Genomic DNA, 13,080 nt, shown 5'->3' with positions numbered 1-13,080 from the left:
TGAGCCTCTCTGTTTATGAGGTCTTGGGAACACAGTATTGCACCATTTGCCACCTGCACGGTTTGGTGAAGCATGAGAGAAGCAGTATTACGCGAGGTAAAGCGGTTTTCACAGGATGAATCTCTGGAAGCGCGCAGTGGATTTTTTTATATATAAGGATAGCCTTGTTGCATTGTGGGAGACAAGAACTGCCAAGCAATCTAACTCAATTTTGGAGAGAGTTCCTGAGGGGTGTCTGTAATTAAAGAGGAACTCCAGCCTCAACAAACATACTGTCATTAAGTTACATTAGTTATGTTCATTAAAATAGATAGGTAATATAATCTCTTACCCATCCTGTTTTAAAAGAACAGGCAAATGTTTGATTTCATGATGGCAGCCATCTTTTTGGTTGAAAGGAGGTGACAGGGAGCATGAGACACAGTTCCAACTGTCCTGTGTCCTGAGCACCTCTCCCAGTTGCTAGGCAACGTGAATAACAACATAGGAAATCCCATCATGCTCTGCACAGCATCAGGGAAAAAAGCACAGGCTTTTTTTCTTTGATGGGCGGAGCTTAGCTAAAAATGCAGCTAAAAATGATGCTTTGGTAAGAAAAACAAAGTTCTGATGCTGTGAAACTGTTAAAGAAACCAAGCCTTTTCAGTTCTTCTGAGTAGATTTTCAGTCCAGAGGTTCACTTTAAGTAACACTTTTCTCAAAAAGAGGTGCCAACTGTAACATTGCCCATAATATGTAAATCAGGCTCTTAGGGCCCATTCAGAATTGGGCGATTAGCGTGCATTTACCGCTAATAGCCGAACTGCTGGCAATCGCTAGCGATTTTTAAAGCGCTAGTGCAATTACAAGTATATGGCAGTGATCTCACTGTCCCGATCCCCACCCATTCGCGATTATCAGTAAACGCAAACGTGGTGCATGCTGCGCTTTTCTGTTATTTTTAAGCGATTGCGATTCTAATGTTAAGGAAACGTGAATCAGGATCGCTCACAAATCGCAAAAAAGTACAGTGAAAAATACTTGATTAACATGAAAAAAAATTGTCAACACAAAATGCTAGCGTTTAGTGATTGCAAGTGTTGTAAAAAAGCCAAAGAAGAAATAAGCGCTTTATAAATGCACAACAATGGATGATGATAATAACAATGAATGTTCAAATAAACAAACTTATGACAGTCGAATTCCAAGTAAACATCCATCTGACACCTAAAGTACATATGCAGATTTATGCTAAAGAACAAAACATTGTGCTAAAAGCATTCTTTCTCCCCAGTTATTTTTTTTCTTCCTTCAAACAGGCGTGACTCTTAATGAAAACATTTCTTTGCACACAATAAAGAATGTAAGTGAAATTCTATAAAACCCGCAGACAATAGCCCCAAACCTCAGTCTTCAGCTTCACCATCTGCTCTCGGAGAAGCCACACTGCCATCTAGTGGCTTCCTCTTGTATTTATAAAGTGGATTGGTTTAACATATATTCCCCTTCAGTGGCCTGTGGCACCTTGCAGCAGAATGCACTTTCACACCAGCATAGGAATACTTAGCATGTGCATAGCAAAACATCCTCTGCCAAGCCTCTGACTGTTAAACCTCAGACAAACATTTACCTAGGTGAGGACCCTCATCTGTCTTCACACCGACTTGTATGAAGCGGGTAGGCACTGGCTGATGTTCTTTTTGAGGTCTTCCTGGACCCTGTGATAATTAAGAGTATGTGTTAAACCTCAACTAGGAAAAAGACACAGGAGGAAAATAACACAACAGTATGTCTTGTAAACTGGCAACTGGCAACACCTCTTTTTCCAGAACCACAGCCACTAAGCTGGCAAAAAAAGCAGATAAAATAGTTATAAAGCCTCTTATAAACATCTTCCTCATCTGTACCATAATATAATATAAGCATAAACAAAACCCTACTTTTACTCAAAGAGGAACTGTACCAAAATATAGCAGTAGGGGAAAAATAAATCCATACATTGCAAAACGAGAAGTTAAAAAACAGAAGTTAAAGAGACTCTGTAACATCAAAAACATCCCCTGGGGGGTACTCACCTCGGGTGGGGGAAGCCTCGGGATCCTAATGAGGCTTCCCACGCCGTCCTCTGTCCCACGGGGGCCTCGCTGCAGACCTCCGAACAGCCGGCGACAGACCCGACTGTCAATTCAATATTTACCTTTGCTGGCTCCAGCGGGGGCGCTGTGGCTGCTTTCGGCTCCGAAGTAGACGGAAATACCCGATCTCAGTCGGGTCCGCCTCACTGCGCAGATGCCGGAGACTTGCGCCTGCGCAGTAGAGCAGACCCGACGGCGATCGGGTATTTCCGCCTACTTCGGAGCCTACAGCCGTCAGAGCGCCTGCGCAGGAGCCGGGAAGGTAAATATTGACGTCATCTTGTACGGAGGGCTGCAGCGAGACCCCTGAGGGACGGAGGATGGCGTGGGAAGCCTCATTAGGATCCTGAGGCTTCCCCCACCCGAGGTGAGTACCCCCCAGGGGACGTTTTGACGTTACAGATTCTCTTTAAAGGAATTATTCATATTCACTGTGTAATTTTGTTCTTGTTGTTTGCTCCACAGTCAGCCTCAAGGATTGTCACCATAAAAATCAAATTTCAACAGCAACTGGTCTGCGTGTATTAAGTGAAAAATATGCTAATCCTGCATTCAAAACTTTTTCTGCTGTTATGATTTGGAGTTATCACCATAAAGAGCACTGGCCCTTTAGTAGTCAATGCCAAACAGTTGAATGCTGGGGGTTCTTTTTATCTATAATATATTCCTCCTCTTCCATTTATTTCCCTGCCTAGCTGCTTATCTGAAACATGATCCCCTTCTTACTTGTGTTTACAAGCAAGGCTGAGGTGACTCAGCGATTGGAGGAGAAAATAAAAAAAGTAAAGGGCAGAAATGACATCAGGATTTAGCCTCAGCTGTGGGCAAAATACATGGTTCCCACCAGGAACAGAATTCTCTTCATTTACTATATAACATTCACTGAAATCAAAATGAGGACTGTACAATACATGTGTTATGTAAGCAGATCAAGTATTTATCTACTTATATGTGTGTTTTTTTCCCTGGCATATTATGGCTAATCCTACTGCTTTAAGGTCATCATCTTTACTGCTGGCAGACAATGAGGCTGTCCCAATGAGGCTTCCTCCTCCCCTGTAGCTGCAGGCAGTCCAGCGCTGGCTTCCCTGAAGTGTCCCGGAATCCTCCCTCGACAAGGCTGACAAGTGCCAATTTATTTACCTTCCCTGGCTCCAGCAGGGGCGCTGTTGTGGCTCTCCGCATGGAGATAGGTGAAAATAGCCGATCTCCGTCGGGTCCGCTCTACTTCAGCCTATCTCCGAGGTGGAGAGCCGATACTGCGCCTACGCTGGAGGCGGGGAGGTAAATATTTACATCCCTGTCGTTTCCGGAGGATTTTCTCTGCCACCGTTGGACACAGGAGGACACCTCCACCCGAGGTGAGTACCCCCCAGGGGAACTTTTTCTCATTACAGGTTTTCTTTAATGCACTAGCTACCCATAAAATGCAGAATCCTCTTCAAAACTTGCATACTAACATTCAAATCCCTACACGACCTATGCCTAGGCTCTCTGAAGGTTTTGTTGCAACTGTGTCACACCTCCTACAACCTCAGATCAAGAGGATCTACTAACTTGAACATCCCCAGATTCGAGCCAGAGCTTTCTGTCATGCTGCCCCTACCCTTTGGAATGCTTTGCCACACCCAACTGAGATAGCTCCAACCCTGGACATGTTGACAGAAGTCATCTGTTTAGTCTGGCATTTATGATCACATTGTTGTTTCCTCTGTAGCACATCACTATGTACTGATCTGAGACAAGCTTATGCAGTTTGGGTCCTAAGGAAGAAAAGCACTATACAAATGTTTTGTTGTTGTTATTACACACTACAATACTTGTGCTGCATAAAAGACAGCTGTTGAGCGTGCGTATGGCCTGTTATTGCATTTACAGTTTAATGGACACTGTCTCATGCCGGACGCCCCTCCCCCCACAAGCTGAGAGTGACTATCAGCTGACCCGTGACCTGGCTTACCATGTGCAAGGCCATCAGCTGACTCACCTTTCCCAGCTCTGAGCCATCTGGGCTGATAGGACCGCTTTGAAGTCCGAGCAGCTAAACTGGACACTGCTACAAATACCCAAAACAAACATCTACCCAGACATTTAAAGCATATTTCTGGGCTGCAAGAATTTGTCCAGATTGAAAAAATAAAATTTAAGAGCGTAAATATTTTAGAAACATCATTACAGAAAATAGTTGGCTTTTTCGCTCTGCCAGTCGGAAAACAAATCTTATTCTCTTGGCAGACCATAAAATGTAGCGAGAGACTCTTGTTTGTTCTAGAAGCAGAAACAGAGCTAAATCTATAGCACATGTTGGGGAAGGAGAACAAAGTGTTCATGTCTTCACCTGCGCGGCGGCGTCCCCGGAGGCGGCTGGTATGTGGTATGGACTGGCGGGATGAGGATAATGAGCAGGCATAAGCTGCGAATCGAGATCCCCGATGCTCATTGGTCCAGAGCTTATGTTATCAGCGTCTCCATGGGCAACTCCTGAAAAGATACAACGTTCAATGCGTCAATTAATTATATATAAGCGAAACATTAAGTTGTCTTTAAAGGACTACTGTAGGGGGGGTAGGGGAAAAAAAAAAAAAAGTTGAACTTCCCTGGGGCTTCTAATAGTCCCCCACGGACGTCCTGTGCCTGCGCAGCCACTTACCGATGCTCCGGTCCCCACCTCCGGTTCACTTCCGGAATTTGTGACTTTAAAGTAGGAAAACCACAGCGCCTGCTCAGCCCTGCCCTCCATCCCGCAGATGTCACCAGGAATGTATTGCGCAGCCCAGTACACTCTGCGCTTGCGCAGTACGCTCCTGGTGATGTCAGCGGGAGCAAGGACACGGCCGCGCAGGTGCAGTGGTTTCCGACTTTCTCAACTCTTTCCCCCCTAAACCCCTACAGTAGTCCTTTAAAGTGGAACTCGTGAACTAGATCGTCATGGTTTTTAAATGCCCCCTCCCCCCTTCTCATTAAGGCCGGTTTTACACTTGTGGTTTGCAGTACAATGTGGTGCGAGCACCGCATTGCACCATAGAAACCAGCCTTCAAGTGACCTCAGCCTTAAAGAAAAAAAATCACTGTAAACGAAAACCTGATCATAAAAGACACTTGGACCTTTTTGTACAATAGCGCAGTATGAAACATTAAATTACATAGTAGACAGAAGGATAAGACATTCTAAAATCCTTGAATTGGGCATTACATTTATACAGTTTTTTTGAAAGTTTTATGCTACCGATATTCTTACAAAGGGCTGGAGTTCACTGGAAATCACAATCGCTGAATGCTTTTGATAGAGATTTTTGAGGCATTTTGGAGATTTCTGGCACTTTTGAAGCAATTTTTTAATGTAACTTGCAGGGAGTTTGCAGCGATCCTATACTTTGTATTGAAGCACAAATGCTCCAGTAATGCTGAAAATCACAATGGCTCCTGTAGGTTTAGGTCCCTTGACTTTCATTAGATTAGCACTTCCGCAATCACTGGTGATTCCAAAGCTTGGCTGAGAAGCTCCTGTGGGCTCTAGGCCTAAAGCTGTGTTCCCACTTATTATTATTTATTGTATTTATAAAGCGCCAACATACTGTATTACGCAGCACTGCACAATAGATAAATGGGTTAACATACAAGGTAGGAAATACAGGAAACTCACAACAAAACAAGATCATGCAACTGATTTGATAACAGTACAGTGTCATAGGTCAAAATAGAGACTGTTCTAGTCCACAAGAGGGGTGACTGACAGTAAGATTGCATAATCAAGCTGGAAACACTAAGGGAGATGGCCCTGCCAGAGGCTTGCAATCTAAAGGGTGGGGGTGGAGACAATAGGTTCTGTTAGAGAGGGTGTCTAACAGAATGTATTATGGTGCTGGTATAGGGGGGTATGCGAGCATAAAAAGGTGAGTCTTGAGAGCTTGTTTGAAGGTATTAAAAGGTGGGGGTGAGTCTGATGGCTGGTGGGAGCGAGTTCCAGAGAGTAGGGGCAGCCCTGGTTCGTTCATAGGACTAAGATATGCGTAGTGCGTCTAGGCGCTGGTCATTGGAGGATCGGAGAGGGCGGGCTGGTATGTGCCTAAATCTGGGTCGCCGGCAGGAGCAGACAGTGTAGTGTCCACTCCAATGATCTGCTGTGGTCAAGCTGGAACCTCAGAGCATATGTTTTAACCCAATAGGCAATAAGGGGAGCGCATCCTCCTGTCCAGGATTAACAGAAGTATGGCCCGCTTGCCGCAATGGATCCGTTGCAGCGTGACAAGTGTGAAAGGTTCCTTCACATTCACTGTCAGTTTAGCAATGAGTGGAGAACGGATAAAAAATATCCGTTCTCAGCTCAAATGGGAACACAGCCTAATGCATCTGTGATCTATTGACGAGGACAAGATTGTTGGTACCACTCCGCAAAACAAAACAAACAACAAACCAATATGTCGGTACTTATCCGTTAGCCGGGCGCATCCGGCAGGTGGCGCTAATTACTATTCCCCCTCCAGGCCGACATGGATAGTAGGGAAAGATGTAACTCTGGTGGAGTTTTGTCGCCACCTAGAGGATGCGCCGGGCTAACGGATAAGTACCAATATGTCTCTGAAATAACTTGAATTTGATAAGAATTGGTTGAATTTGATAGTAATTAGTAAAGTAAGTAATTGGATCACCATCATTGCTTATTTTGTATTCAAAGTGAATCTGAAGTGATAATTAATGAGATAATGAATTGCATGTGTGCTACCAAAGAGAAGTGAATCAGTTTAATGGCTTGATTTTTGAGATTGCATCAGGCTGTCACATTAGCAGCTTAGAAGCCACACTATTTACTTTTCAGGAAAGTCATTTCCAAAGTTTACACCTCTTCTTTCCTGTACTGTAATGCTAGGTACACACGATGCATTTTTGCGTTCGATAGATGCGTTCAATCGATCATTTCCATCATGTGCGTTATTACTTTCGAAAAAGATAAGAGAATTGAGCGGGAAATCGAGCGGAAAAACAAATTGAAAATGGAACGAACAGAAAATCGACTGAAAAAACGCATTGTGTGTACCTAGCATAAAGCAAAAAGGGACTTCATACCAGGGATGCTTTCACGTGTAAACACTCAAATTTGTGATTTAATTGAGCATTAATTAGCTCAGGTGTGCGGCGGGGACATAAAGGGTTAGTTACCCATAATTCCGCGTCCTCCCTGTGCTCCAAATAGCTTGCACGCGTCCTACTGGACACGTTGCAAGCCTCACCGCGGGCACTTCCTCCTCCAAGCCGGAAGGAGGAAGTGTGTGGTGATGAGGCTTGCAACGTGTCCAATAGGACGCGTGCAAGCTTTATGGAGCACAGGGAGGACACAGAATTATGGGTAACTAACCCTTTATGTCCCCGCCGCACACCTGAGCTAATTAATGCTCATTTAAATCCCAAATTTGAGTGTTTACACACTCGGTATTACTGGTGAGAGCATCCGTACTTCATACAATTTCTCAGGGCTAGCACTACATGTACCTATGTTGATATCATTGTCACGTGTCACTTCAGGTGCTCTTTAAAAAAAAAAATTGCTTTAGAGCGTTGACAACAGATGACATGACTGAAAATGTCATGGACAAAAATGGTGGGACCCTTAGAATAGTCAACTGTTCTGTTTTTTGCTATTCTTTGGTGATTTTTGCTGTTGGAAGATCCACGACCTGTAACTGAGATACTAATTGTGCATACACGAAAAAAGTCGCCTGGAAAAAAGGGCGCAGGGTTTGCCGCTAGTAGAATCTCGCTAAAATGAGCGATATTAGACTACTGACTTTCCACTGTAATATATTAGTAATGTTAACCGATATTTTACTATCTCTAAACCTAACCCTACTCTCACACAGAACCCTCCCTCTACCGATGTCTAACCCTAAGGATTTCCCCGGGTGATGCCTAACCCTAAGATCTCTGTGGTGGTGCTTAACCCTATGATCCCTCCTGGTGGTGCTTAAACCTAACTCCCCATTAAGATTTCCTCCCCACTCTACTGCAAAGCTGCAATATGTGGCAATCAAGGTAAATTTCGGGGCCTGGAGGAGGCCAATTAGTGAGCTGGGGGATGGACAGGCTTTGTGTGAAGTTGGACTTTACTTTTATATTGGAACAACACTGCCTCTTTACATTTTACCCAGAATTCCTCTGCAACGAGTGATAGTTTATGAAGTTAGGTAGAGGAGTGTAACCTGCTGTATCTGGACACTGTCCGGGTGAAGAAGGGCGGTTCTGATGGCGTCCAGTAGCCAGGCCAGCATTAGCAGCTCTGTCCATAAACACGGAGTGTCCCACCAGGACTTGCTCTGCAGCCGTGGTTAGCCGTGGCCTCTGACCTTCGCTGATCTCCCCCATGCTGCTATCCTCCATTGAGCTCTAGAGAGAGACACAAGGGAAAAATGTAACATAAATAAGCTCTTACACCAAGAAACTGAAAACCATTCTGTAAAAACACAGCAGACGGATGCCATGCGAGGTTACACACATGCACAACAAACCACCGTTACAAACGCTGCTAAAAATAGAGGTGAAAATTGCTAATATATGAGCAGGGGAAGTCGGCCACACACATGTATTTCCAAGAAGCTATCAGCTTACATAACGGTGTTTTATTGCTGAATGCCAGACTGGAGAAGTGAAACATACCTCAGGATGGTAGAAACCCTCATGTGGAGCAACAAGACCCTGATTACATGTGGCTAAGAGCGAGAGGACGGGGTCACGATGTGCGCCTCTGTGAGGTCCCCGAATTACCTGTCCTTCACTGGGGGGATCAAATTCCTGCAGGAGAAGAACAAGGCTGGCTGTTATTGGCAGCATCCACGTTTAGGTGAAAATATCTCTACAGTCAGCCAAAAGTTTTATTGGAATGTTAACTTATGAGCAGATCCACAGAGATTTCTGTTTAAAGAACGTTACTACAACACAAGCCAAGCTGGGGGGAAGGGGGGTCATGAAAGACTATCCGTTACTCATAAAGGCTTAAAGAAAATAAAATAAAGCTATGTGGCATGGCAATGTTCACAACCTCCAAATGCCAGAAGGTGTGTGTTTATGTGAGCAGACAGATTGAAGAAGAATTTCCGTTAACTCTTCTGCATTACAGTAAACGGAAATTCCACCATTGTTGAGAGCATCTCAGTGCATTCAGGAAGGCTGTGTATTTTACAAGGACTCTTGGGGAACATTATTTCAGCTTGCTTAATTTGTTTTCACGTGCACATAAAACACAGCCGTCTAGTCGCACAGTTTCTATAACCAGGATTGGCAACGTCTACTGCCAGTTATTCCATTAGTGCAGTTGTTGATAATGAGCAACGAGGCTCCTGGCTTGTGCAGGTTATATGGGCCAGTTTCCACTATATGCAGATTCGCAGCGTTTCTTAGCTTGCGAGCTGCACAGGGAAATGCTGCCTATCTTTTCAGTGACTTGCCATCCACATCGCACTGCGGTGCGAATTTGGATGGCTTGCTGCAGATTTATGCAGCACGCAACTGAATCACTATAGCCATGCATGGCACGGTTTAGCGATTGCAGCAGAACAGGAGCCACAGCTAAATTGTAAACGGCCGCAGCTCCCAGTGGAAATAACTTCAAGTAACTGGTTCACGGCCCTGGAACTCCAACAGGAAAAATATCCCTGGTATTGCCGGTGCTGCACCTCACTCAGGTCACCCTCCTGAGTAAAACGTACAGTATCAGTGAAGAGGCGGCACACAAATGGCTTGCTAATTAAAGCGTATATTGATGGTGAAGCAGCACTACATGTTACGAACCTTCACGGTTCTTCATCACCTGATGAAGAGCCCTGAAGGTTCGTAACATGTAGTGCTGCTTCACCATCAATATACGCTTTAATTAGCAAGCCATTTGTGTGCCGCCTCTTCACTGACCCAGTGGAAATAACCCCTTACTCCTGCAACAAGGTGGGAACATCAAAGCAACGGCACTATGGTTGCAAAGAAAAGCAATTTGGTCTCACTATTGGTTGTGGGAACTCTTAACAGGCTGCAGAATGAAATGGAAACAGTCATTTTTACAGTCAATTTTTAAGCATAACAAGATGCATTCAAACTGCCCCTCCACATTATTCTTCAGGCATTTATACTGTAGTATACACCGAGTGGCCAAAAAATTTGAGACACATCTTATTTAAATTTAACCAGTCCAACAGTGACGTAGAGTGGCGTGTAGTGACGCCAGACACCGGAGGAGGCCGGAAGTCGCAACTGTCAGGGGAGGGAGAGGGCACACACACTGGCTGAGGGTCAGTTGCGCACATCAGTTGTTGTGATATCAAATCCCGTAACCATCCTAGCCAGGGCACTATCTGCAAAGAGTTTGTATGTTCTCTCCGTGTCTGCGTGGGTTTCCTCCGGGCACTCCAGTTTCCTCCCACATTCCAAAAACATACAGATAAGTTAATTGGCTCCCCCTAAAAATTGGCCCTAGACTAGAGTACTTACACTACATAATATAGACATATGGCAATGGTAGGGATTAGATTGTGAGCTCCTTTGAGGGACAGTTAGTGACAAGACAATATATATATATACACACTGTACAGCGCTGCGTAATATGTCGGCGCTATATAAATACTAAATAATAATAATAACAATAATAATAACCATTGCGCACCCAATGAAGCACTTGTGACTGATATTTTCCAGTATGTCCAAAGAATCCTTTTGACAGGATAGGGATCAAAAAAAAGATCAATCTGGCGCACATTTTGTGATAAAAATTATTGAAGTAGAAGGTCGATCAGGTGGCAATACCGAGTGGTGTATCGGCACATGTACTGTGTAATTTAGCATTCATCTGCCAGGCTAATCTCTTCTCTCCCTGCACCATGCCAGTGATGGTTTCTTCAGCAGCACTGACATGACCCCCCCCCCCCATCCCTCCACCTGATAGGTGAGGAGTGTGGTGCTACCACAACAAGAGGATTGAGAAACTTCTAAAAAGATATGAAAAATGCTTAAATAAAGGACGTGATTATGTGGCGATATAATCAGCAGGCACAGAGTGTCTGAAATAAAAGTTTCTTAAAGAGAACCCGAGGTGGGTTTGAAGAATATTATCTGCATACAGAGGCTGGATCTGCCTATACAGCCCAGCCTCTGTTGCTATCCCAAACCCCCCTAAGGTCCCCCTGCACTCTGCAATCCCTCATAAATCACAGCCATGCTGCTGACAAACAGCTTGTCAGAGCTGGCTGTGTTTATCTCTATAGTGTCAGTCTGCTGCTCTCCCCGCCTCCTGCAGAACTCCAGTCCCCGCCTGCATCCCTTTCCTCCCTGCTGATTGGAGGGAAGGGATGGGGGCAGGGACCGGAGCTATGCAGGAGGCGGGGTAGCAGCTGAGACTGACACTACAAATGTAAACACAGCCTCACAGCACGACTGTGATTTATGAGGGAGTGCAGGGGGACCTTAGTGGGGTTTGGATTGCAACAGAGGCTGGGCTGTAAAGGCAGATCCAGCCTCTGTATGCAGATAACATTCTTTAAACACTCCTCGGGTTCTCTTTAAAGTCTTTTTATTTTTTGGATGACCCCCATATATTAAATATATGATAGTTACAGTCAAAAATGTCTGATATATTTGATATTTATAACTAGGCTCCAGAGTTCATAAAAGTTGTCAGGCAGTTTTTGACCTGAGAGATTTAATTTACATAAAAGAATATTTCATTGGACCACTTCACTACTGAGGGGTTTTCCCCCTACTGTGCCAGCAATTTTCACCTTTCAGCACTTCTCCATTCATTCCCCAATAAGGGCTGGTTCACACGGACGTTTTGCTGGCATTAAATGCAGTGTTTTAAAAGTAATGTTTTTAGGGATCTACCGCCCTCCCATCCAAGTGAATGGGAGCATTTAGTACAAGCTTTTGCAGGCTTTCATGAAAGCCTGGCAGTTGATCCCAGCGTCTCGTCTCATCTCAAAAACAACATGCAGCTTCTAGAAGGCGTTTGAAAGCCAGCAAAAGCCACTGAAAGCCAATGAAAGCCCATAAAGGCCAAAGAAAGCCCATAAGAGCCTAGCCTTTCCATATACTTCCTGTAAAAGCCACCAAAAGCCCAGAAAATGCAACCCTCTCCTGAAAGCCATTAAAAGCCTTCAAAAGCCATTAAAAGCTACCAGTAAGCTGTTAAATGCTGGCATTCTTGAAAAAAAAAAAAAAAAAAACAGCGTTTGAACGAAAGCAGAAACCCATGTGAACCAGCCCTCAATCTATCACTACTTATCACAACAAAATGATCTCTATCTTGTTTTTTTCGCCACCAATTAGGATTTATTTGGGTGAAACATTTTGCTAAGTTTTCGACCATTATAGTTTTAAAATAATACATGCTACCGTAATTAAAACCCACACATTTTATTTGCCCATGTGTCCCGGCTATTAAAACGTTTAAAATATTTCCCTAGTACAATGTATTTTATTTGGAAATAAAGGTGCATTTTTTTCTGTTTTGCATCCATCACTAATTACAAGCCCATAATTTCAAAAATAACATTAATATACCTTCTTGACATACGTATTAAAAACGTTCAGTCCCTAAGGTAACTACTGTATTTATGTATTTTTTTTTGTACTTTTTTTAATGCATATACTTTATTTGGGTAACTGTGGGAGTATGTGGGAGGTAAGGGGTTGTGGTATGTGTAGATTATTTTATTAAAAAATGTAGGCGTCATTTTACTATTTGGCCACAAGAGGTTCTCGCGCATAATCTTCCTGCGCCTACTATTAGTACGCTAACAGAAAGTTATGTATAGCTGTGTAACGTTCAGCATTACAATGACTGCAGGCATCTCATTGATGCCAGCAATCATTGACATGGAGACTTAGATCAATGAATGGGAACAGCGTTCCGTGTTCCCATTCATTGATCTCCCCTCTAGTGGGAGCGAACGACGCCCACCCGCCGCAATAGACGATTGTCTATGTCCCTGAG

At 44.0% G+C, this 13,080-nt stretch overlaps 1 protein-coding gene across 1 annotated transcript in view; it reads right to left on the bottom strand.

Annotated features, from left to right (window-relative positions):
* Positions 1–13,080, bottom strand: part of KIAA0586 (KIAA0586 ortholog) — a 204,864-nt gene that overhangs the window by 92,975 nt on the left and 98,809 nt on the right. Inside the window, exons 27-30 of the mRNA XM_068254201.1 lie at positions 8,763–8,897; positions 8,309–8,492; positions 4,453–4,595; positions 1,610–1,697 (exon numbers count right to left, since the gene is read on the bottom strand). Of these exons, the coding sequence (XP_068110302.1) occupies positions 1,610–1,697; positions 4,453–4,595; positions 8,309–8,492; positions 8,763–8,897 (550 nt within the window). The remainder of the gene's footprint in view (positions 1–1,609; positions 1,698–4,452; positions 4,596–8,308; positions 8,493–8,762; positions 8,898–13,080) is intronic.

This window comes from Hyperolius riggenbachi, chromosome 9 (genome assembly GCF_040937935.1).
Source record: "Hyperolius riggenbachi isolate aHypRig1 chromosome 9, aHypRig1.pri, whole genome shotgun sequence".
Lineage (NCBI taxonomy): Eukaryota > Metazoa > Chordata > Amphibia > Anura > Hyperoliidae > Hyperolius > Hyperolius riggenbachi.
Note: the sequence above shows the minus strand (reverse complement) of the source record. Positions and strands in the feature narration are given on the sequence as shown.